Source organism: Podarcis melisellensis, assembly GCF_964234715.1.
Source record: "Podarcis melisellensis genome assembly, chromosome: 14".
Taxonomy (NCBI): Eukaryota; Metazoa; Chordata; class Lepidosauria; order Squamata; family Lacertidae; genus Podarcis; species Podarcis melisellensis.
Window position 1 is genome coordinate 37,541,953 of NC_138546.1, and position 26,248 is coordinate 37,568,200.

The 26,248-nt window shown below is 46.3% G+C and overlaps 1 protein-coding gene across 2 annotated transcripts in view; it reads right to left on the reverse strand.

The window, feature by feature from the left end:
- Positions 1-19,771, reverse strand: part of SH3GL3 (SH3 domain containing GRB2 like 3, endophilin A3) — a 42,185-nt gene extending 22,414 nt beyond the window's left edge. For both annotated transcript variants that reach the window (XM_081888694.1, XM_081888695.1), the window contains exon 1: positions 19,554-19,771. In XM_081888694.1, the coding sequence (XP_081744820.1) occupies positions 19,554-19,598 (45 nt within the window). In that variant the 5' untranslated portion in view covers positions 19,599-19,771. The remainder of the gene's footprint in view (positions 1-19,553) is intronic.
- Positions 19,772-26,248: the final 6,477 nt, after the last annotated feature.

The window sequence follows — 26,248 nt, forward strand, 5'->3', positions numbered from 1 at the left end:
CATTTCAAAGGATGTGCTTTGATTCATGTACCATAGTTTTCCATGTACAAGACTAGGTTTCCCCCCTAAAAAATAATGTCAAAAATTAGGAGGTGTCTTATACTCTGGGCCATCTCTCCCCATTTTCTTGAATCTGTGTCCCAAAAAATGGGGGGGGGGTCCTTATACACGGGAAAATGTAGTAATTTGGCTGTATCACAGCATTGGCGTGACTGGATGATCCATTTACACCCAATGTGAAGTTAAAGTGGAATTCCTCACCCCCTGGCATAGGAGACTAGATCAAGTGGAGGGAGGTGCTTAGGGCTAACACATGCCCTTAATTACCGTATTTTTTGTTCTATAAGACTCACTTTTTCCCTCCTAAAAAGTAAGGGGAAATGTGTGTGCGTCTTATGGAGCGAATGCAGGCTGCGCAGCTATCCCAGAAGCCAGAACAGCAAGAGGGATCGCTGCTTTCGCTGTGCAGCGATCCCACTTGTTGTTCTGGCTTCTAAGATTCAGAATATTTTTTTTCTTGTTTTCCTCCTCCAAAAACTAGGTGCGTCTTATGGTCTGGTGCGTCTTATAGAGCGAAAAATACGGTATCTGATTTATTTCACCACCACCACCACACCCGCGATTCTAGTCTATCCAGGCACACCATACAGAAATTACTGGAAGGAGCTTCACAACACAGTCTGATTACAGAGCCAAAGGCATCAATTAGAACAAGCGCTCACAGCTGCAGTAACATGACATTCTTCTCCCGTTTTACTGCCTCCGGGTGGCAGCTGTGCTCCACCCAGAAGCCAAAAGGGCGTCTTAAAGATATACTTCAAGGCGAGAAACCTCAGCTGGGAGATGCACCGAGCCAGTTTCTGGCTGATCACTTCCAGGGTGCAGGCCAAGCGATAAGGGGACCAACAGCTCACAATCTAAGCAGAACAAGGCATTCCTGAGCACTTCATCTGCTACACTGTTGAGATTCTCAAAAAACAGGCAAGCTTCTTTCTCAAAAGATACAATTTCGAACTGTTTGTGTGTGTGTGTTATAAAGCATGTGATATGGGTAACAAAAGAACCATTGACATTCGCCGTCCGCAGGAATGTGTTCTGTGGTTTGTCCATCCAAGAGCGCAGCCTGCACCACCCTGGTACTGTCCACATGCTTGGGGATGCAATTCCTATCAGTCCCAGCCAGGCCAGGACTGATGGGATTTGTAGTTCAAAAGCATCTAGCGGGTACCAGGTTGGTTAAAGCTCCAAGAGGCAATCTGTGCAATAGAAAAGAAGATCTGTTGCTCATTGGTAGAGCATGTACTTTTCCACATAGGGTGTTCTGTGTTCAATTCCTGGAGTCTCCAGCTGAAAAGGATCCGGCAGAAAGTGATATTATGGTCCTGCTCAATGTCTCAAGACTGCTGGCCACAGCAGACAAGGAGCACTTTACTGCTAAATTATACTTCTGCAAAGAAGGCAAGAAAGTCCTATTGCATGTCGCAGGAAACCCCTCCCCCCAACCATTCAGTTTGTACAAACTTCACAAACACACACACACTACATACGCTACGCTTCTGTTATAAATTCATAGATTCAACCATACATCGGATCTGCACTGTTCCACTTTTATTTTACTCCATGAAGGAAGGACTACAAAATGGGGAAGGTTTGATACAGGCCAGCCATAATCCCTTGAGCTTACCAGCACATACACAGGAGGCCCTGCCCAGTTGCTATGCCAACCCTGATGGTCCTAGACAGAAGACCATCAAGATCACAAAGAACTTGCATATGGGAGTGGATTCAGCACGAATGGAACAAAGGACAAGGATCAGCTCTTCCCTCTGGGGGCAGGAAACTGCAAACTCCCCTTTGTCACCTGGAAAGTACTCATGGGGAGGGGGGAAAGGAGGAACCAGCCAGGTGACAGGACACTCAGGTTACCACCACAACTCCTCCCTCAACCCCTCCTTTTTGTGATGTAGTCTTAGAGGTGTAGTTTGGGGAATTAGTAACTAATAAAAGTTGGGGAGCTTGTTGCGGGTGGGAGTCCTGTCGCGACAGTATTCAATAAAGGCCAAGCCTACAGGCTGCTGTTTTGCTCCAAGTTATCCTGGTTGGTGTCTTTGGTTTTGTCCAAGGGAGCCCTCAGATTTTTCCGTTAACATGCACAATCGGAAGTTGTTCAGCTCACGCAAGGAGTTGCTTGGTGCTTCTTTGGCTGCAAATGCCTTTAGGTCTCTGTCCTCTCCCCCATGCTTTGTAACACCTACATGAAGTTGCTGCAAGAGATCAACAGGGGGTTTGGGCTGGGTGTTCATCAGTATGCGGATGATAGCCAGCTCTACCTCTCCTTTAAATTGGAACCAGTGAAGGTGGTGAAGGTCCTGTGTGTGTCTGGAGGCGGTTGGAGGATGGATGGTGGCTAACAGTTTGAGGTTGAATCCTGACAAGACAGTGAAATTAATGGACAATGCAGAATTGGACAAAATGACAGGAAGGATTCGAAACCTGTGGGACCAGAGATTTAGAGAAGATTGGAAGAGGTATACAAATTATTTGAAGAGCAACTGTAATCAACAAATTATGCTAGTAGGACTACAATAAGTTTTGTAAGGAGAAATATACGGTGTTACAAAGTAGAAAAAGATAGAGATATTGGTTATAAGTTTGAAATGTAATAGGGAAAATAAAAAATGCATACTAAGAGATTAGATTGGAAAATTTCCAGACAGGACTGATGGAAGTAAAAAAAAAAATGAGTAAGATGTAAAAGTATGTTTAATTATTGTTGAAAATGGTATGTTAAAAAACTAATAAAAATTTATATAAAATAAGAATCCTGACAAGACAGAAGTACTGTTTTGGGGGGGATAGGAGGCAAGTAGGTGTGGAGGACACCCTGGTCCTGAACAGGGTAACTGTGCCCCTGAAGGACCAGATGCGGAGCCTGGGAGTCATTTTGTGTGTTTTTAAAATACTTTTTATTAAGTTTCACATTTTTAACATAGTATTAACATTTCATATAACAGAAAAATAATACAATTCCCCCAACTTCCCCCCTCCCCCTCCCCCGACTTCCCTCAACTTCCTCTTCTGGTTTTTTACATAATAATTTCCCCTGCTTGTTTTATTATATCTTTATATTAGGTTCTTTATATCCAACATTGTTATTCTCTTATCATTTTAACATCTTCTTTATCATTTCTGTATTTATTTTGGGAGTCATTTTGGATTCCCAGCTGTCCATGAAGGCGCAGGTCAATTCTGTGTCCAGAGCAGCTGTCTACCAGCTCCACCTGGTACGCAGGCTGAGACCCTACCTGCCCACGGACTGTCTTGCCAGAGTGGTGCATGCTCTGGTTATCTCCCGTTTCGATTACTGCAATGCTCTCTCTGTGGGACAACCTTTGAAGGTGACTCGGAAACTACAATTAATCCAAAATGCAGCAACTGGACTGGTGAGTGGAAGTGGCCACTGAGACAACATAGCACCAGTCCTAAAGGATTTTCACTGGCTCCCAGTATGTTTCCGAGCACAATTCACCTTTAAAGCCCTAAACAGCCTTGGCCCAGTATACCTGAAGGAGTGTCTCCACCTCCATCATTCAGCCCGGACACTGAGGTCCACTTCCAAGGTCTTCTGGCAGTTCCCTCTGTTATGTATTCAGTGGTCTGTGTTTGCCTGAGCTTCAGTCTAGATTAGGCCTCTGCCACTGGCCCTTGAACTCTGAGTTGTGATTCGCAGCTTGGACGTTTAGACAGCCAATCACGTTAGGAGTGGGAGTGGCCCCGGCTTTCAGGAATGTATATAAGCAGTTGCTTTGCCCCCATTTCCCAGTTAAGTGGTTCAATAAAGGTTCTTGCTGCTATCACCGCGTCTTGCCTCATGGGAACCCGCCTACACTTCACCCTCACTGAGAGACATAAAGTTACAGGGCCTTCTCTGCAGTGGCACCCTCCTTGTGGACCGCCCTCCCATTACATGTCAGGGAGATAAAGAATTACTGTACACAACTTCTAGAAAACACCTGACGGCAGCCCTATTTAGGGAAGTTTTTAATGTCTGACATTTTTATATACATATATTTTGCTGGAAGCTGCCCTGAGTAGTTGGGGAAACCCAGCCAGGTAGGCGCGGTATAAACAATAAAATAATAATAATAAAATAATAATAATAATTATTATTATTATTATTATTATTATTATTATTATTATTATTATTTATTATGCGCCTCAGGCGGCAGGATCCATGGGGCAGCAGTTCAAGCCTCCAAGCAGGAATCAGCAAACCTTTTCAGAAGGGGGCCAGTCCACTGTCCCTCAGACCTTGTGGGGGGCCAGACTATTTTTTGGGGGGGATGAACGAATTCCTATGCCCCACAAATAACCCAGAGATGCATTTTAAATGAAAGCACACATTCTACTCATGTAAAAATCACGCTAATTCCCAGACCGTCCGCGGACCAGATTTAGAAGGCAATTGGGCCGGATCCAGCCCCCGGGCCTTAGTTTGCCTACCCATGTTCCAAGGAATGCGTTGCCTGTTCCTGCTGCCGCATGTGGCATCATCAGCTGCTTGGAGGCTGGATCTGTTGCCTCCTTGGCAGCCCCCATGCCACCTCCACAGTGGCCTCTTGGCAAATAGGAGCCACTGCTGGTCTCCTCCCACCCTTGTTCCTGATGCAGATCTTTGCTCAGCCCTTGTTCCCTGACAGGAGGAAAGAGCCATTTTGTGGTTCACCTCAGGTGCCAAAATATCTCAGCCTGGCCCTGCAGCCCATTATAACCAAATGCTTGCAACCTCCAACACTTCTCCTTTTTTTGGGTTTGCTTTGCCTTGTCTCTTTTACGACGCTTCCCTACTTCACTGCCAAGCTATAAAAAGAGCCTTGCTCCTGTTAAGTCTGCTCGCAAGAGGGTGTTTATTGACCTGCCATTGTGGCATTCTACCAAACAAGGAGCCTGGGTTATATTTGTTTAGAAATTCCTCTACCTTGAAAATGGGAAATAGAAAATGACGCCACCACACAAGGAACTCTAGCAGAACATCACAAGGGAGAAAAAAGATGCCCAGCATTTGTCTGGGAATTAGATAATAAAGGGGGGGGGGAGGAGACAGATGCAGAATGATGTGTTGTTTCTCTCTTGCTTTCAAGGCAAAAAGCTGGCAAGAAATCTTATTTGATGCACCAGGCGCTCTCCCTTCTGTTGTAGCAAGTGATTTGTTTTGTGTCACTGTGACCTTGCTGCCTTTCGGTTGTTGAGATATTTTCCCACAGCACCACTGATACAGGGTCCAGAGGCCTCAGTAGACTAACCCCATCGTTTGCTTGCAAGCATTAAGCAAGTTTACTACAGGCCTAGATAAAAATCAGAGCTTATGGGCCTCCCCAAATGTTGTGGGGCTCCAATTCCTATCACCACTAGCCAGGATCGTTGAAGGTAACCAGGCAGAGGGCCTTCTCAGTAGTGGCGCCCGCCCTGTGGAACACCCTCCCTTCAGATGTGAAGGAAATAAGCAGCTGTCCTATCTTTAAAAGACATCTGAAGGCAGCCCTGTTTAGGGAAGTTTTTAATATTTAGTGCTGTACTGTTTTTAACATTTGACTGGGAACTGCCCAGAGTGGCTGGGGAAACTCAGCCAGATGGGCGGGGTATAAATAATAAATTATTATTATTATTATTATTATTATTATTATTATTATTATTATTATAAAGGATTGTGAAAGCTGTGATCTGGCAGTATCTAGAGCAACCTTTCTAAACCTTGGGACACCCCCCGGGTGTTACTGGACTACAACTCCCATCATCCCTGACCACTGGTCCTGCTAGTTGGGATGATGGGAGTTAGAGTCCAGCTGCATCTGGGGACCAAAGGTTGAGAAAGGCTGATCTAGATGTTGCCAGATCACAACTCCCATAATTCAATGGTATAATTCGAAACAACAAAATAAGCACACCCCATCAGGAGAAGAGCCTCAATTCCATGTGACCGAGAGCAAGCCATATTCAGAAAAGGGGTTTCCATGCATTTAGGTCCATGTGTCAAAAGGGCCTTTCTTACACTCCTGAAACCAGTATGGTGGCTGGTTCTCTCTTGTGTTAAATGCAGTTAGCTTCTGGGACAGTTATGCAGCAAAATTTCAGATAAAGCACAGGCAGACAAAGAGCATTTTTGTCGACAAGCGAATCAAGCAAGGTTCTGTGACGATAACACCATTTTGCACTTTCCAGGGAAGGAGTCAGTTTCCGCCAGGCTGTGCCACATGGATCTTTTGGAATAACTCGACTGCTGATGCTTATTCTTCTCACACAACAAAAAAGTACTTTGTACTCTGAAATCTTCAAGACTTCCTTGACAAATCCCTACTGTCTTGCCTGGATGATTTACTATTCAGTGATATGTGAAATGGCAAATCGCAAAACGGGGGTGGGGAGAAGAGATGCCTAACATTTCAGGAAGTCATTGGTTAGTCATTTCTAGCAAACAGAATTGATGGAGGAAACCAGAAATTTACACTCTGGCATAGTCTGTAGAAACCCACAAGAACTACCTTCCTGAATCTAAGCAGGCCCAGGTCTGCTCAGTGCCTGGACAGGAACCTCATGTAGGTCACTTTCAGTTCCAAATGACAGCAGATAAACACATATGAGAACAGGGGAATTTAAAGAGAGGAACAGAGAGTTGCCACTGTTAATTTAACTAAAGGAACCATATGAATCTATATGATGGTCCAACCTTATACAACACAATAAGACATTGGCTTGGTGAAGAGTCATTTGGAGTTTGGTTGAATGGAGATTATTATTATTATTTTATTATTTAGTTCATTTCTATACCACTTTATATTTTTAAGAAAAATGTCAAAGCGGTTTACAGCATATTAAAGCATCAATAAAACAATCCAGAATCAAACATTTCTGAAGGAAGTCAAATATAGAGTATATAGTCAAAGCAACATAACTAACAGAATACTAAAATATTATCTTAAAGATTTCAAAACAAAACATTGCAAAGGTCAACTACAGAATACATATCAAACACAAAGTTAACAAAAAAAATCTTAAACATTTCAAAAAAACCACACCATTGCTAAGTGAAGTCAAATATAAAATGCACATTTAAAACAGCATAATTAACAAGAAAATAAAATATTATCATAAGCGTGACACGGCTGTTTGGCAGGCACAAAAAGATGGGGCAAAGATGGAGGCGACTGTCCCGCAAGCCTGTGTTATAGAATTAGTGTCTGGAGCCAGCAAATTCATTTCTTTAGGAATACAGTTTTGTGTACAGATTAAGGGCTCCTCCAGACAACCTGCTTAGAATCATGGAATTATATGATTCCAATGATCATTCTAGTCCAAACCCCTGCACTGCAGGAATCTCAGCTAAAGCATCCATGACCAATGGCCATCCAACCTCTGCTTGAAAACCTCCAAGGAAGGGCAGTCCACTCCTTCCCAGGGAGTCTGTTCCACTGTCGATCAGCTTTTACTATCAGAAAGTTCTTCCTGATGTTAAGTCAGAATATGGATGTGCTGTGCTAAAGTGCTTTAAAGGTAAAGAAACCATTAGGTCCAGTCATGATCGACTCTGGGGTTGCGGCGCTCATCTTGCTTTATTGGCCGAGGGAGCTGGCGTACAGCTTCCGGGTCATGTGGCCAGCATGACTAAGCCGCTTCTGGTGAGCCAGAGCAGCGCATGGAAACGCCGTTTACCTTCCCGCCAGAGCGGTATCTATTTATCTACTTGCACTTTGACATGCTTTCGAACTGCTAGGTTGGCAGGAGCTGGGTCCTGGCAATGGGAGCTCACCCCGTCACGGGGATTCAAACCGCCAACCTTCTGATCAGCAAGTCCTAGGCTCTGTGGTTTAACCCACAGCGCCACCCGCGTCCCTTAAAGTGCTTTAATCCACTTTAATTGTGCAAAAGCCTAAATTTCCTGTATGCCCTTGAATCCATCTTGCAAAATACTGACCGTCTGGAGGCAACCAGAGTTAGAGGCAGTATTGCAGAACAAACCATTCTCCAAAAATGCTCTTTTGGAGACTTGTGCTCTTAATATGGCATGCTGATATTACAATATTTTCAGTGCCAAGTTGAAACCCTCTTCTTTACCTAGGAAGTTCAGATGACATTTAAATCAGTACTTTGCCTTACCCTGCTCTTTAATTTCACATGTTTACTTTGCCTCTTATTTTTGCCTATGCTTATATGTTGTATTTCTATGTTGGGTAAATAGTTTTATTCACAGCTTTGTACACCACTTAGGAATCTTTTTGATCAAGGCTGGCTAAGAAATATTTTAAATAAATAGTATACGCATTCAATTCCCTCCCTGCAATTTTCCTGCTATGCTCTCTGCGCGTTGATGATTTACAGAAAGAGTGACTCTCCCCAATGTGGACCTTATTAAGGGACCCAGAACTGCTGAAAGACATAGATTTTTGGATCCAGTAATGTAATGTATGGCAGATCGTACATCTAATTCTTCACGAGTTTATGGAATCAAAGAATGCTGGACAGCATTGGAAAGAGCCAGGTGCAAGCAAGATGGCGATTCTTAAAATTCTTGGGAACTTGCAAGATCATTGGCTCCCTAACATCTCTGCAACTGTGTTGCGTTATTCATGAAAGGTCCAGTTAGTCCATAGGGCATTCTCTGGCCCAAAAATTCATGTTGATTAAGGAACTTTGACAGGTAATTGGAAGTGGAGTTTAAAAAACAAGCTCTACCCTTAACTTGCAGCTTGACAGATCCATAAATAAAAAGGGTATAGAAACAGACATCTGTAAACCCAGCCTATGTCCATTAGTCTTTTAACCAAACCAAGACATACCGTATTTTTTGCTCTATAAGACTCACTTTTCCCCTCCTAATGTGTGTGTGCATCTTATGGAGCGAATGCAGGATGCGCAGCTATCCCAGAAGCCAGAACAGCAAGAGGGATTGCTGCTTTCACTGCGCAGCGATCCCTCTTGCTGTTCTGGCTTCTGAGATCCAGAATATTTTTTTTTCTTGTTTTCCTCCTCCAAAACTAGGTGTGTCTTGTGGTTCTGGTGCGTCTTATAGAGCGAAAAATACGGTGGTTGTCGATCTAAAAATATGACTAGCCAGAAAGGAAAATCAGTTGCAGCAAGATGAAAGGGAGAAGCCATTTAAGCCACGGGTGAAATTTAAGTGTTGAATGGTCCTGCTGGATAGCTCAATTGGTTGGAGCCTGGTGCTGATAACGCTAAGGTTGCAGGTTCGATCCCCATATAGGACAGCTGCATATTTCAGAAGTTGGACGAGATGATTCTCAGGGTCCCTTCCAGCTCTGCAATTCTATGACTCTAAAATGTGCAGGAAGTCCGGTAAAGGTAAACCACCGGTAGGAGGAGCCCTGTTGATGCGTACCAACTCGAGCTCCCCCTGGTGTTCCCATCAGGGGTGTGTCAAGGCCCTAGCCCCCAGCCGGGCTTCAGACTAGATCAACACCCCCGGATTCCTTTAACGAAATACCCTTAAGCATGGAGGGCCAGGTGATGGCCACACCTCCCCCCCCCACAAGGTCAAACAATGCCTAACCGCAACCCTAACAAAGTTGTGACGGTTGCTACAAGGTAGGCGAAAACCAAGTGGCCAGTGCCAATTTGCCAAGTGGAAAAAATTCCTACCAGGCCCCTCGGACAACCAAGGCGACCAACCGAAGTCCATAGCAAGGCCATTGCCTAACCTGCAAAATAGGGAGGGAGGGTGATTGAGGAAGCGAGCCAAAGAGGAAGTCCTCTGACTCGCTCCTCCGTTTAAACGGCCCCGGCCACGCCCCCCCGCCAGCGGATTGGCTGGCCGGGCTCTGACGTGGCTGGGATCCCCCAGGCAATGGGAGACAAAGTCCCCCGCCCCCCGGTGGGGAGTGGGTGGCCACGTGGTCCACCGCAACTCCTCCCCACTGGGGAAGTGGAGCGGATTTGTTGCTTTCCAGCTCTTCAATGTCCTTTCAACCAGAATTGTGCATAGCATTCCAAGTGCGACACTTTTTCTTAGCTTCTTCTTTTGTGCAGCCTTTGATCAATCCAGAGTCTTTGTTCTGAGGGTTTTAAAAGAAAGCTCAGCAGGAATCATATGCTTCCTGAGGCAAGCTCACCTTTCGTTCTTCCAAATGTTCCTTTTGTGCATTCTCATCTCCCCTTTCAGAAGTCACTTATATTTTGCCAACCTAACTTAAACCGACACCATACATTTGCTTGGGAAAACTGGGCATGTTCTGAATAGCTTCCAAGCAACCGCAGAGAAATCTGATTTGTAAACAGTCTTCGAATCTCTTTAATTTGCAGTATGACAGAGGTTTATAAATGACGCTGGTGAAGAAGGAAAGAGCACTTTTGCTCCTCTCAAGAGTAATAGAAGCTGAGGGTCATCTAATGGAGCTGACAGGAGATATAGGACAAGAAATACCGTATTTTTCGCTCTATAAGACGCACCAGACCACAAGACGCACCTAGTTTTTGGAGCAGGAAAACAAGAAAAAAAATATTCTGAATCTCAGAAGCCAGAACAACAAGAGGGGTCGCTGTGCAATGAAAGCAGCAATCCCTCTTGCTGTTCTGGCTTCTGGGATAGCTTCGCAGCCTGCATTCGCTCCACAAGACGCACACACATTTCCCCTTACTTTTTAGGAGGGAAAAAGTGAGTCTTATAGAGCAAAAAATTCGGTAAACTCCTCCACACAGCACATCATTAATTTACAGAATTCATTGGCACAAAAATTGGTGTTTGCCATCAACAAGCACCACCGTGAACACGATATATTTGAAGCACAAGCAACACACATTGCTTCCCCCAAAGAATAATGTTTAAAGAATCCTGGAAGCTGTAGTTTGATAAAGGTGCTGAGAGTTGTTAGTAAAGGTAAAGGGACCCCTGACCGTTAGGTCCAGTCGTGACCGACTCTGGGGTTGTGGCGCTCATCTCGCTTTATCGGCCGAGGGAGTCGGTGTACAGCTTCCGGCTCATGTGGCCAGCATGACTAAGCCGCTTCTGGCAAACCAGAGCAGCGCATGGAAACACCGTTTACCTTCCCGCCGGAGCGGTACCTATTTATCTACTTGCACTTTGATGTGCTTTCGAACTGCTAGGTGGACAGGAGCTGGGACCGAGCAACGGAAGCTCACCCCGTTGCGGGGATTCAAACTGCTGACCTTCTGATCGGCAAGTCCTAGGCTCTGTGGCTTAACCTACAGCGCCACCCACGTCCCTGCTGAGAGTTGTTAGAAGAACCCAATTCCCCTAACAGAACTACAATTCCCAGAGTTCCATGGGAAGAGAAGTTCATTATTAAACACTCTTGGAACTGTAGCTCTGGAGGTATATAGGTGCCTTCTTTAACTAATCACTGTTCCTAGAATTCTTTGGGGGGGAGCCATGACTGTTTAAAGTGGTATCATAGTGTGAATGTGGTCTATATGTAACTGGGAACAAAGTGTAAGCACTGTACTTATCTGAGAAACTCAAGAATTGGAATGATCAACCATCAAAAAGCAGGGTATAAACTTCGGACACTAGTAAATATAATGACCCAGAATTCTCTGGGGGAAATCATGACTTTTTAAGGCTCCTTTGTGGTGCTTTAAATATATAGTGTGAATGTAGCAATATCCATCCTGTAGCTGAGACTAAAACCTGACCGAATGGTGAAACATCCAGTCTACATTTTTGTATTTTTTAAAATTTTCGATTTTGTCCTCATCCCCCATCCACTTCCTAGTTTGTGTAACCTTTGGTCTGATGCAGAGTTCTGGGGGAACTTGAAAACTCGCTGCTGCTGAAATAACATCTTCTTCTGTTAAACAGTTGTTCACCACAGTTAGGAGCAATCGTGGGCCCATTTTTCCAACGGAGGACCTTTACATAGATGAATCCTTCTGCAATCCACCTACCACCAGCGCCAACAGCTGCTCCTCTAGAGCTCCCAGATGGCAAATGTTTACGCAGCATCAATGCTCTGCTAGCTTGCAAACCAGCAGGGGGTCAAAATCTTTAAATTGTTTTAGCAGAAGATGCTGCCCCAGTGCTGTGGGCCTGCACAGCAGGAGGCTCAAACCCCCATTGTTTCACATCCCTAATTTTATAGACACCCTGTTGGGAAGAGGTCAGATTTAATCACCGCAAAGGCAATGGTTTGGGTTTTTTTTTTTTATGTAGATACACCCTGTTTCACAGAGTTCATACAGACCAGGACTAATTAAATCTATCATGTAAGAGAGGCTGAGCCATTCCTATTTTGGAAAACAGATATTTCCACAGGCGACACGTTCACAGGCACTGTTGACAACTCTCTAGACATGCCGCAGCATAAATGTTTTGCAGCCGTTTTCACTGCTGTTGTTTTTTTTAGCAAGAATTCCATTCATTTATCCCAATTCAATAACGGAGATATGCACATGGGAGGAATTTTTGCTGCAAGGAGTGTATCTTGATGGAACTAGGTCGAGAAACACATCTCTGTACTGAGATATGTGTTTAAAGAGAAGGCATCTAACTGCAGCTCCCTGTCCAGAAGAAGAACATGGGGTGCTCCAAACAAAGTGGGGTGCACGTGCTGGGCCTGTCATCAATGATCCAGGAGACCCCACTTTGCATGAATCGAGTTCTTGGGTCAGCAGGGAGATTCTATCCATGCTTGCCTGAATGCTGTTAAGACTCTCCTTGCAGATCTCTGTGCTCACCACTTGAAAGGTCAGGAGTGGAGGGCATGTAGCCAGCACACATGCAGACTTTGACAGTGGAAAGTGCCCCCCACCCCCCGCAATTCCTGGATACAGCTGAGGGTTTACACGTTCTTTTGAATGTCTAAGGAGGGACAGCATTGAAGGGAGAATAACCCATCGCCATACCCATGGGCATTCATTGTGCATTATTATTATTCTTACTGCAGAAGCTGGCAGTCAGGGGTGTAGGAGCAGTCTGCCCCGGGTGCCCTCACTGAGGGGGGTGATATTCAGCATGCCGCCCACCCCTGCACCCAGGGTGTTTATTTCCTTGACATCTGCTGGGAGGGCGTTCCACAGGGCAGGCGCCACTACCAAGAAGGCCCTATGCCTGGTTCCCTGTAACCTCACTTCTCGCAGGGAAGGAACCGCCAGAAGGTCCTCGGCGCTGGACCTCAGTGTCCGGGCAGAACGATGGGGGTGGAGACGCTCCTTCAGGTATACTGGGCTGAGGCCATTTATGGCTTTAAAGGTCAGCACCAACACTTTGAACTGTGCTCGGAAATGTACTGGGAGCCAATGTAGGTCTTTCAGGACCGGTGTTATATGGTCTCGGTGGCCACTCCCAGCCACCAGTCTAGCTGCCGCATTCTGGATGAATTGCAGTTTCCGAGTCACCTTCAAAGGTAGCCCCACTGTTAGATGGGGATTGTCAGCCAGTCAAATAGGGACCTGGGGAGAAAGAGACCTGTGCTGATAGGGATTATTGGGGTTAGCTAGGGAGGGCATCCTGGTTTTATTTCCTGAGGGGAAAATAAAAATCCTAGAGGCTGGAGAAGTGTTGCTGGTATAGTAACAGTAATAGTCATTCTAGGAAGGGAGCGTGTATCCCAAGTCTAGTTTTAGTAAGAGTGCATTTGTCTGAAACTAAGTAGTGTGCCTTGCTTGAGTAACCATCAAGCTTAAAACTTTCCTTAGGGCTCAATCACAGTCACAATTCCTTAGGGCTTGTCTTTCTCTTGGGAAAACCTGCTGTTTACTGCTGAATGGGAACAATAATCAATCAGTTTTGCCTGGGGAAAGTGGTAGGAGAAATGAAAAACCACTCAGACCTGTCTACTAGAAAGCATGGGACCCAAGCTTTCTATGCGCAAGACAAGCAGAAGTGTGGGCAAGCCCTGAATGTAATTAAATTAAATGTCAAATTCCCCCCTGCCCAGCACCCAAAAAAGTGGCTCCTCATTAGTTTTAAGCTTCTGAGTGGGGAGTAAGTGGACAAAGGTATCTTTCACATAAGCAAAACACTTGGTTGCCATGTAATAAAAAGCGCTGCAGCTGACAATTCTCTCTAGTGGCTCCTGAACGATCAAAAACCAGAAAACCGGAAGTGATTGTTCCAGTTTTCAAACACTCTTTGGAACCCGAACGTCCGATGTGACTTCCGCAGCTTCCGATTGGCTGTAGGAACTTCCTGCAGCCAATCAGAAGCCATGCCTTGGTTCCCGAACGTTTTGGAAGTCAAATGTTCAACTTCCAGGGTACGTCTGTAATTGACTCAGTGTAGCTGAGTCCTCTATCCCAGTCTCCACGCATCAGCACTGATGACCACACGCTTGAGGGGGTAGATGATTCTGTTGACCTGGGCTGCACCATAACCAGCTCAATCAAAGCTGAGCTGGTCAAGCATATTGGCAAGGCAGCTACGGCAATGGCTCGCCCCTCCAGAAGGGTATGGGAAAATAACATCGAATACCAAGATGAAGATCTACCAGGCTTGAGTGTTGAACATGCTGGTTTATGGAAGTGAGTTGTGGACAACTTATACCAGCCAGGAGTTATACTTCAACACCTTCCATATGCACTGCATCAGGAAGATTTTGAGCATCACTTGGCAAACCTCAAAGTCTCAAACCAATATCATTATTATTATTATTATTATTATTATTATTATTATTATTATTATTATTTTATTTGTACCCCACCCATCTGGCTGGGTTTCCCCAGCCACTCTGGGCGGCTTCCACAAATACCAAAAATACACTAATATGTCCTACATTAAAAACTTCCCTGAACAGGGCTGCCTTAAGATGTCTTCTGAATGTCAGGTAGTTGTTTATCTCTTTGACATCTGCTGGAAGGGCGTTCCACAGGGCGGGCGCCACTACCGAGAAGGTCCTATGCCTAGTTCCCTGTAGCTTTGCTTCTCGCAATGAGGGAATCGCCAGAAGGCCCTCGGTGCTGGACCTTAATGTCCAGGCAGAATGATGGAGGTGGAGACGTTCCTTCAGGTATCCTGGACCGAGGCCATTTAGGGCTTTAAAGGTCAGCGCCAGCACTTTGAATTGTGCTCAGAAACATACTGGGAGCCAATGTAGGTCTTTCAAGACCGGTGTTATGTGGTCTCGGTGGCTGTCACCAGTCTAGCTGCCGCATTCTGGATTAGTTGTAGTTTCCGGGTCACCTTCAAAGGTAGCCCCACGTAGAGCGCATTGCAGTAGTCCAACCAGAGCATGCACCACTCTGGCGAGACAGTCTGTGGGCAGGTAGGGTCTCAGCCTGCGTACCAGATGGAGCTGATAAACAGCTGCCCTGGACACAGAATTGATCTGCGCCTCCATGGACAGTGTGAGTCCAATATGTGCTCTCCAAGCTCAGATTCCCAGCATATTTACACTTCTGCCTCAATAACGTCTACGGTGGCTTGATCATGCCCACAGAATGGAAGATGACAGGATCCCCAAGGACATGCTGTATGGGGATCTGGTTTCCGGCACCAGGTCCATTGGCAGACAAGCTCAGCATTACGAAGATGTCTGCAAACATGACACAAAGGCTGGCAACATCAATCCCACCCCCCATGTGGAAATCCCTTGCAGATGACCGCCGTGCCTGGATCAGTCAGGTTGTGTATCCACAGCAGTGACCAAAGGAGGGAGGACCGCTGGGAGAAAGAAGGAATGCCATGGTAGACTTGCATCGGCACAACCGGACGGATGCCTTCCCCTTCAATTATATGTGATCAAATCCCACCAGAAAACAGCGCAACACAAAGGTTTAAGGGAACAAAAGGAGCTTAGACAAGTCTGAGCAGCCTGCTAATTGAGCCCAGAAAAAAATACTTATCACCAAAGTCATTTGAAACCATTTTACAGACATCTCTGCCCACACATGCCTATGTTAGTCATTTATTTGCAGTACATTCTCAACCAGAAGGGGAAGGAATGCCACTATACCAACATGCAAAGAGTTGCAAGCCAGTTCATCTTGTTTTCACACACTATAGTCCAGATGGGTGGACTAAGATGGGGAAGGCTAAGGTTCAAATTGCCACTCAGCCATGAAACTAGTTGACTTTAATTAAAAGCCTCCTAAGGATTGGATTTGGATTTATAAACAGGAGAACGGGCAATATTTATCTCTAATCCATATCTCAAAATTCTCCCATTGGTACTATTTGCTGAAATCTAACCACACCAAGGGACGCGGGTGGCGCTGTGGGTTAAACCACAGAGCCTAGGACTTGCTGATCAGAAGGTCAGCGGTTCGAATCCCCACGACGGGGTGAGCTCCCATTGCTCAGTCCCTGTTCCTGCCAACCTAGCAGTTCAAAAGCACACCACTACAAGTAGATAAATAGGTCCCAGTCTGGCAGGAAGGTAAAAGGCGTTTCCGTGTGCTGCTCTGGTTCGCCAGAAGCGGCTTAGTCATGCTGGCCACATGACCCGGAAGCCGTACGCCGGCTCCCTCGGCCAGTAAAGCGAGATGAGCGCCGCAACCCCAGAGTCGGTTACGACTGAACCTAATGGTTAGGGGTCACTTTACCTTTAACCACACCAAAGCTCAATTCTTGCAGTCACTTACCTTTGCCTCCCTGAGAACTGCATTTACAGCTCCCCGTTTTCAAACAATGCCTACATCAGTCTTAAGTGGAAGATACAGAAAAGTTCCAAGACATTTAAGACTCTGTATTTGTGGGGTAGGTGAGGTAGAAGATCTCCCCCATTATATATTCCATTGTCAGCTCTATCAAAACCCCAGAAAGAGATTTTTAGAACAGATGTTGGCACCGCTACAGGGTCAGAACTCTGACGTGAAAATATATTATCTGATTGCGATCCGTTTGTCACAAACAAAACAGCCCTATTTGCTAAAGCTGCTAAAAGTATTTGCACTAGCTATATAAAAGACAATGCCATCGACTGTGCAGGCAATTCATTAATTTGACTTATTGTAAGTGGATGTATATCTCTGGATTTCTTTTAGCAGGCTTTAATTGACTTGCTGGATATGTAATCGTATTTGTAATGGCTTTTAGTCAAACACAATAAATGATTGGATTGGAAATAGTTGACTTTGGGCCAGTCAACTATTTCTTGGCCTAAACTATCACAGAATTGGGAAAACTGGGGTGGGATTGGGGAGAAGAATCAGGTATGTGCCCTTGAGATCCTTGGAAGAAAGGTGGAATATATATCTAATTAACAAATTGTTGGCAAGTTAGAGGTCTGTTTTAGAAGCTCAAGTTTGAAAGGCACTCTCACACTTTGACCATTTGTGGCCAAATGGTCACATTGACACGCAGAAGGTTCAATTCCTGGCATCTCCAAGTAGGACTAGGAAAGAGTACCTGCATGAGACCCTGAAGAGCTCCTGCCAATCAGTGCAGACATAATTGAGCTAAATAGACCAGGGCTCTGACTCGGCATAAGGCAGTTTCCAACACCAAGATGGACTGGATCATTTCAAATCACTTTAAAGCTTCGCAGCACAACAAACCACCACCTAAGCATGCTGCAAAGAATTACCGTATTTTTCACTCTATAGGACGCACTCCAGAATTTAAGGGGAAATGTGTGTGCATCCTATGGAGCGAAGGCAGGCTCCTTGGCTTCAGCGATAGCAACGTGAAGCCTCCGAAGCGCAGAGGGAGAGCTCCCTCCGTGCTCCGGAGGCTTCATGTTGCTTTTGCTGAAGCCTGGGGAGCAAGAGGGGTGGGTGCACACCGACCCCTCTCGCTCTCCAGGCTTCAGCAAAAGCAACACGAAGCCTTTGGAGAGCAGCACGAGTTCCCGCTGCACTCCGAAGGCTTCAGGTTCCTTTCACTGAAGCCGAGAGAGCAAGACTCTCCTGGCTTCAGCAGAGAGGGAGAGCTGCGCATCGCCCCTTCAGCCAAGCGGGAGGAGAAATGGAAGGGGCTCCGTTTCTTCTGCCGCTTCGCTGAAGGGCCGCTAAGCAGGGAGGGGGAGATTTTTTTTTTCTTGTTCTCCCCCTCTAAAACAAGGTGTGTCCTATGGTCCGGTGCGTCCTATAGAGCGAAAAATACGGTAATACGAAGATACCTTTCTCTTTGGCAATGGAAGAAAAGGAAACCAGCCTTGGAGGAAAGAAGGGGCGACTTATTTGTGAAGAGTTAGGGGGTAAATGGAGAGGAAGAGATACAACCAAATGTCTAAAGAAGAGGAGAACAGCATCCTAGCAGATGGGGGGAAAAGGTAACGGGCATATAAAAGTCTGTAGAGGATTATGAAGTCCATTCACTAACGTACGACAAGGGTAGGGAACCTTTTTTAGTCCACCTCTTGCACCCTTAAACAAGCCAAAAACACCAGGACTGAAAGGCCACATTTGTTCCAGTCATCCATAAATGCTCAAGGAGCATGTGAGACAGGGCTGGTGAGTCATGTGAGGGTTCTGAGGGCCACATAGAGAGGCCAGGACAGCTCAAGGCTGCCCATCTCTGACATCTAGGATTGAGGGAGGCTGAGAGAGGCAAACAGGACTTCTCTTTCAGGAAAATACAAATCCGCAGCAAATCTAAACCGAAAACACAATATCCCCTCCAAAGCAAGAAGCACTGGAAAACACACATCACAGAACCTCCTACAAACCAACCAACATGTTGATCTGGAGATCTACCAACCAACATCATTAGCATATAATGGGCACCCAACCCAATCATCCAAGACGGTCTGTTTAATTCCCATGTGTTAGACTAAGCAGGACTATGGAGCGAGGGGTGGACAACACAGAAACATGGCCTTAATGGCATACAAATACAGCACTTAGCACAAGAGCAAGTGAGGCCTGGAAATACAGAATCAGAAATAATAACCACCCCTCCAATGCTATTATGGCACGGAAGGTGGAAGAATTAAACAGATATAGGTTGCTTACTTAAGAGCGAGTTCCATCATACAATAACAGAGCTTAATCCAGAGTAATCCAGAGGAGGGGGAAAGTTGAATTCCCTGAGAGGGGTTACCCAAGAGGTAAACTGGATATGGCAAAGGAGTTGCTATGCCTGGGAGAGCAGGAAAAGGATTGCCCAAAGCGATATCTGGACTTCCTTTCTTCACCTCTCCCCACATTTTTTCTCTCTCTCTCTGCATACAACGATGTGTTCCCTAAATATGTTACAAACATCACAAGCTTGGCATTTGCAAAATGCGCATCTGGCTACAGGGGGGACCGGTGACTGGTACAACTCTTTTCTGAGCAAACACAAATTCACTTCCACATAATGTGCAAAATGGCCCAGGAGAAGAGCCCAGGTCCAATGCACCCCGGAAAATCTGATAGGGAAATCCAACGGGCAGCACATCCCCCGAGATCCTCAGGTGGAGCAATTCACTGGGGAAACGCAGAGCACCTACTCTGCAGATCAAAGGTCCCGGGTTCAACCACAGCCAGCATCTCCAGGTCGGATTGGCTGCTGCCAGTCCGTGTAGGCAATACGGGGCTATAGATAAGACCCGACATAAAAGAGCAGGTGATAAAAAGTGCTATGCAATTCCTCCGAGCCTGGCACGGAGGGTTGCAAGGTTTCTAGCAAACAAACCATCTTCCTCGGCGCCTAAAGCTACACTTACCTGGCTGGCTTTGTGGAACTGCTTCTTCAGGCCCGCCACCGACATGATCCCTCCGCTCCGGGCGCAGCAAGAGCTGCACGCGGAGGAGTCTGCAGCCAAGGGAAAGCAGAGGCGTTTCCAGGGCCGATGCCCCGGCCGAGCAGCTGGCAAGAGCTTCCCTCCTCGGGCTGCTCCGCCAAGGCAGCCGCCCGCTCCGTCGCCACCCGGGAGAGCGCGCAGGGGAGGACCAGAGCATTCCAAACACGCTGCAAGCCCGCCCATTGGCCAGCGGCGGCGACTATGCAAATGAGACGGAAGGCAGCTCGCCCGGCTATTGGTCGGTTCTCTGGAACCTAAGCAAAAAAAAAACCCGAGAGAACTTGGCGGGGACGCCCACGCTCCGTTATCGCTTAGAGACGGCGAGGGAAGATGGAGCTCCGCGTGCGGGAGGCGCCACGTCGGAAGCGAGAGACGCGGGTGCGCGAGAGGGCGAGGCGGAGGGCGCCTTTGCTGCTCGGGCGGCGGAGGGGGCCTCCCGATGCTTTCTAGGAGCTTAAGAAAGAAGGCTATTCGAGGTCAAGAAGGCAGCTGGGTTTTTATTTTTATTCCTAAAATTTGCAAATCGGCAACAACTGCAAAGTAAGCTCAGGGCCGTTTCACACGTAACGCAGCAGGGAGCCCGGGTTTGCTGGCACGTGTTCCCAGCAGCTGCGCCTGACTGTTTGCAGCTCGCGCTAGGGCGGTGTGAGGGTTTCTTAGCCGCCGTTTATCGCGTGTTCAGAGCGGCGCAAGAACTGGGCTTCTGCACCCGCTTTGGATGGCCTTTATCCTGCAAAGACCACATGCGATCTTCTGCCGGGAGCGGCCGTGGGTGGTTCCTTGTAGTTACTCACTTCGCTTACTTAGTTTTGCTAATGGATTTCTATCTCATCGTTCTAATTCATTGTCTAAAGCAGCTCATATATGTATTTTTAAAAAGCACACGGCAGTATTAAGAGACTATGACACAGGAAAAGCCATGAGCAACAACAAACAGAGACAAAATGAGAAGCAATGAAAATCAGTTATATGTAAGAAATTATATAATGTCTGACATACAGTGGTGCCCCGCAAGATGAATGCCTCGCAAAACGAAAAATGCGCAAGACGAAAGGGTTTTTCGGTTTTTGTGTCGCTTCGCAAGACGAATTTCCCTATGGGCTTGCTATGAGTTTGTTCGCTTTTTTCCCAAAGCCACTTGAAGAGGCGCAGTTGCGACAGACCGTGCTTCACAAGACGAAAAACAGCTTTGAGGGAGCTTGGTCCCCCTCAAATATTTTATTGGGGGAAGCAGAAGACCCCCTCCGCTCCCAGCAGTTGGCTCCTATGGCCCTGAGATCTATGGTTATATGGCGGTGCACACATTTAATTAATAACAATTATAATACCATGATAATGTGATATTAAGATAATGTGAAGACACCCTTAGTTGCCAACATATCCTCGGGGCGGGGGGGGGGGGGGGAGGACAGCAGCATTAATGTTCTATGCATGTGTACCCTGAAGGAAGTCCCACTTATGTAATTTAATTGCGCATACTTCTAAATAAGAGTCTGTGCTTTTACAATCCAATCCTAAATGATTACTAAGCAGCAGGATTAAGACTCCTAGTGACCTTTCGATGATGCAAAAGAGAATTTTCTTAAGAGTTCTGATTCCCTCTTCTCTCCATCTGCTATAGGTACAGGAACCTGGTCCTCTTTTCATCTGTCCACCCAAGTAACCTGCCATTCAGTATTGTTGTTGTTGTTTAGACGTTTAGTCGTGTCCGACTCTTCATGACCCCATGGGCCAGAGCACGCTAGGCACTGCCGTCTTCCACTGCCTCCCGCAGTTTGGTCAAATTTATGCTGGTAGCTTCGAGAATACTGTCCAGCCATCTGGTCCTCTGTCGTCCCCTTCTCCTTGTGCCCTCCATCTTTCCCAGCATCAGGGAACCGGCAAGCCACTCCAGTATCCCTGCCAAGAAAACGCCATGGACAAAAACAACAGGCCATGCAGTATAGCTGGCCAGTAATCAGCAAGGCTGCAAATGTCAAGCTGTTTTGATAAGTGAGGACAGTGGCGCTCTGGCCCCATCTAGTGACTGAACTGCAAAGCTTGCAAATCTGCTGATTAGCTCAAATATTGCCCCTATGATTATTGCACCTCCGAAACCACTCTCTACCTTCAGGGAACACTTTCCACAGCAACCCATCTGCCCAAGCCATGACAACTTTTGCACCTCCTCCATTTGTTCAGCTTTCGAAAACCTCATGACTAGTAAGTCCAATTAATAATAATAATAATAATAAACCACCCCTGAAAACCTGAAGCGTTAGATGTTCACCCAGGAACCCTCACATAGCACAGAATCATAGACTTGCAGAGTCGGAAGGGACTACGAGTGTCATCTAGTCTAACCTCTTGCAATGCAGGAATCTTTCGTGCAATGTGGGGCTCAAACCCACAACCCTGAGATTAAGAGTCTCATGCTCTACTGCCTGAGCTATCCTTCCCATGGAGCTCTAGTGGAGGCACAGCCAGGCAACATCTGCACTATCCCTTTAAAGCACTATCATACCACTTGAAACAGTCAACGCTTCCCCCCACCTTGCAAATCCTGGGAACTAGTTGGTTATGGGTGCTGGGAGTTGTTAGGAGCAGTGGCGTAGCGTGGGTTGTCAGCACCCGGGGCAAGGCAAGTAATTTGTGCCCCCTAACCCATGGATTTGCGCACCCTAACCCCCAGATGTTGCGCCCGGTGCGGCCAGCAACCCCTGCACTCCCACGCTACACTACTAGTTAGGAGACCCCTAGTCCCTTGACAAAGGAACAGTTTGTGGGGCACGACAAACACATCCAAACTCCTGAAGTTCAGCACTACAGGGCAAGTGACTATGGGGAAGTTGTTTTCCTAGTGAGGTCGTCCACCATTGTTGCTGATCATCAGGAGACATAGGAAACGGCCTTATACAGAATCTGGCCACATTGTTTGCATGTACTGACTAGGAACATCTCTCCAGGGTTTCAGACAGGGATGTTTCCCAGCTCAGCCTGAAGATGCCGGAGATTGAACTGAGTTCCTTTTTCTCCTAGAATGGGAGGTAAAGGAGGAGCAAGTGAAGACAATGATGGTAAAGTGGGCCCAGGATTTAGGAGGAAATATTATGATGAGCTTTATGATGGTTTATGATGGTTTTCCCAGTAGTGATGTATGGAAGTGAGAGCTGGACCATAAAGAAGGCTGACTGTTGAAGAATTGATGCTTTTGAATTATGGTGCTGGAGACTCTTGAGAGTCCCATGGACTGCAAGAAGATCAAACCTATCCATTCTGAAGGAAATCTGCCCTGAGTGCTCACTGGAAGGACAGATCGTGAAGCTGAGGCTCCAGTACTTTGGCCACCTCATGAGAAGAGAAGACTCCCTGGAAAAGACCCTGATGTTGGGAAAGATGGAAGGCACAAGGAGAAGGGGACGACGGAGGACGAGATGGTTAGATAGAGTTCTCGAAGCTACAAACATGAGTCTGACCAAACTGTGGGAGGCAGTGGAAGACAGGAGTGCCTGGCGTGCTCTGGTCCATGGGGTCACGAAGAGTCGGACACGACTAAACAACAACGATGATGAGCCAATGGGTTTTTACGGCATGCTATAATTTAAGAGAGAATGTAATGAAAATGCAATACAGATGGTACCTGACCCCGGCCAGATTGGCAAAAATGTACAAAAACTGTAGTGATGTTTGTTGGAGATGCAACAATGGGGCAGGAACTTTTCTACATATGTGGTGGGAGTGCAAAGAGATAGTGGGATTCTCGGGAAGTAACTATAACAAACGGAAAAAGATGTTTAGATTTTCATTTGAATCCTTTCTCCTAGGTATCATGTCAGAGGAAATAAAAAAAATGGTCAGACCAATATTTATGTATGCAACTACGGTGGCAAGGTTATTGATTGCTAAAAATTGGAAAAGCAGCAGCGTCCCAACTAAAACAGACTGGTTATCTAAAATGATGGAATACTTCCATATTGCCAAACTAACAGGGAGGATAAGAGGAGATATGGTACAAAAAGTGAATAAGGACTGGGCTATCTTTAAGGAATACATCAAAATTTATGTGGAAAAAGTAGAATTTCTGACAGATACTGAGTGAATCCGGAAAATGATTTAGAGTGTAAGGAGAGAAAAGTTAAGATAGAAGAAAAGATTAAAGAAATAATGAATTGTGTTTAAGCTAGTTGGAAAAATAAAGTAGCGTAACAAGAACAGCTGGAGGTCGTCACTTGGTGGGTGTCCATGTGGGGTAGGTGTGTAGGTATGTATAGTATAGGTAGGTATGTTTTATGTTATGAAAATAAGGTAGTGTGTTGTGTATGTGTATTGTGTAAATGTATATGTATGTGTTTTATATGTTAATAAAATAAAGAATTGAGGTCCTCCTGCATGCAGAGTAGGAGTTCCACACACCCACATCCCTTGAGCTCCCTGTAGAGTGTCTGAGAAGCTTCTGAGAATCCCTGAGCATCCCTGGAGCAGTTTTGGTTTGTAGCCATTACAGTGCTCCATTATTTTGCACTCTCTTCCTTTATTTTCCCAGCAGATTTTAGCAAGGGGACAATGTGTAACAGAAGGCAGATTTCATGCACCTTTTAAGAGCTGGGTGGAGGGAACTTTAGCAGGTGCAACTTTTATTTTTCCCTGCAGAACAAGCTGCCCCTGTCAAAATTCCCTCTCCTCCAGGAACATTAAAGTTGCAATGCTACACATGTTTCCCAGGAGTAATCCCACTGCACAGTGGGGCTTACTGCTTAGTAAAATTGCAAGGGCCTTGCATATAATGGCACAGAAGCCTTCACTTATTTCCCTCTTGGTGTGTAGATTTCTTTTTAAAAGTACAGCCAGCCTCTCAAAATACAGGAGGTGGCTAAGAATCAGTATTAAAGGTAAAGGGACCCTTGACCATTAGGTCCTGTCATGGCTGACTCTGGGGTTGCAGTGCTCATCTCGCTTTATTGGCCAAGGGAGCCAGTGTACAGCTTCTGGGTAATATGGCCAGCATGACTAAGCCGCTTCTGGTGAACCAGAGCAGCGCACGGAAATGCTGTTTACCTTCCCACTGGAGCGGTACCTATTTATCTACTTGCATTTTGACGTGCTTTCGAACTGCTAGGTTGGCAGGAGCAGGGACCCAGTGCAAAAATCCTGAGAATCTATATGGTGTTCAGCCTGGACACTGAGGTCCAGCTCCGAGGGCCTTCTGGCGGTTCCATTACTGTGAGAAGTGAGGTTACAGGAAACAAGACAGAGGGCCTTCTCGGTAGTGGCACCCGCCCTGTGGAATGCCCTCCCACCAGATGTCAAGGAAATACACAACTACAGTGGTACCTTGGGTTAAGTACTTAATTCGTTCTGGAGGTCTGTTCTTAACCTGAAACTGTTCTTAACCTGAAGCACCACTTTAGCTAATGGGGCCTCCCGCTGCAGCCGTGCCGCCGGAGCACAATTTCTGTTCTCAACCTCAAGCAAAGTTCTTAACCTGAAGCACTATTTCTGGGTTAGCGGAGTCTGTAATCTGAAGTGTATGTAACCCGAGGTACCACTGTACCTGACTTTTAGAAGACATCTGAAGGCAGCCCAGTTTAGGGAAGTTTTTAATGTTTGATGTTTTATCATGGTTTTAATATTCTGTTGGGAGCTGCCCAGAGTGGCTGGGTAAACCCAGCCAGATGAGCAGGGTATAAATAATAAATTATTATTATTATTATTAGTAGTAGTAGTAGTGGTAATATGGTGCTGTCAGGATATCATCCTACACTCAAGTAGGACCCTGGCAGAGACACATGCCTAACTGGCATGTTCTCTCCCTCCTGGTCAATCGTTCAGGAGCTTCATTAGCTTTCTTCAGCCCAAACATCACAGCGACCGATGGCAACAGACACCGGCACACTTAGGGATCTGCAGAGTCTTCACAGCTTGTGTAACAGAACTCAGCAACTCAGCATTTTGGCTAATCCACTTTATTTACATATAAACACACCTGGAGCGCTGCAACATGGCTCCTCCTCTCTCTAGCCTCAGACAGCAAGGAGAATGAACAAAGGACAATAGTCCCATTTCACGCAACACAGCAACACAAACATCCTGTCTCCGTCACTTCCCACTTTGTGGAGTCGAAACATACACTGTCATGTGAAAGACAACAATCCCATGACTGTAATCACGGAGCAGGAATTCTAACAGGTGCCTTGTGTGAGCCCAGTGTCCTGTACGGGGAAACTGCCCACACTGGTGTCTGAGGGGGACCAAACTTGTTGAGCTTTTGGGGAAAATCAGAGTTGCTTTTAAGGCAGCCACCGATTGCAGGGACAGGAAGTGGCTCCGCCCCCCTGCAGCCCCCCAAACACCCAGCAACCACCATGCCACCCTAAAGCTCCCCTGCTGCCCATAATCCCAACCCCTGACACGCAGCAGCCACTGGGCAGCAGTACAGACCCCTCTGCTGCCCCCCTTGCCCGGTATGAACAGTCCCTCACCCCACACCGGGCTACCTGTGCTACTGCACACTGCCCTAAATCCAGCGCTGGAGTCCAGAGGGAATCCTACCTTTCTTCTTTTTCCAAAGACAACTGCATGCCAAGATAGGTTCCATCTTTGAGGAGGCCCTCGGCACGCTAAGCTCAGTTGGGCTCTGC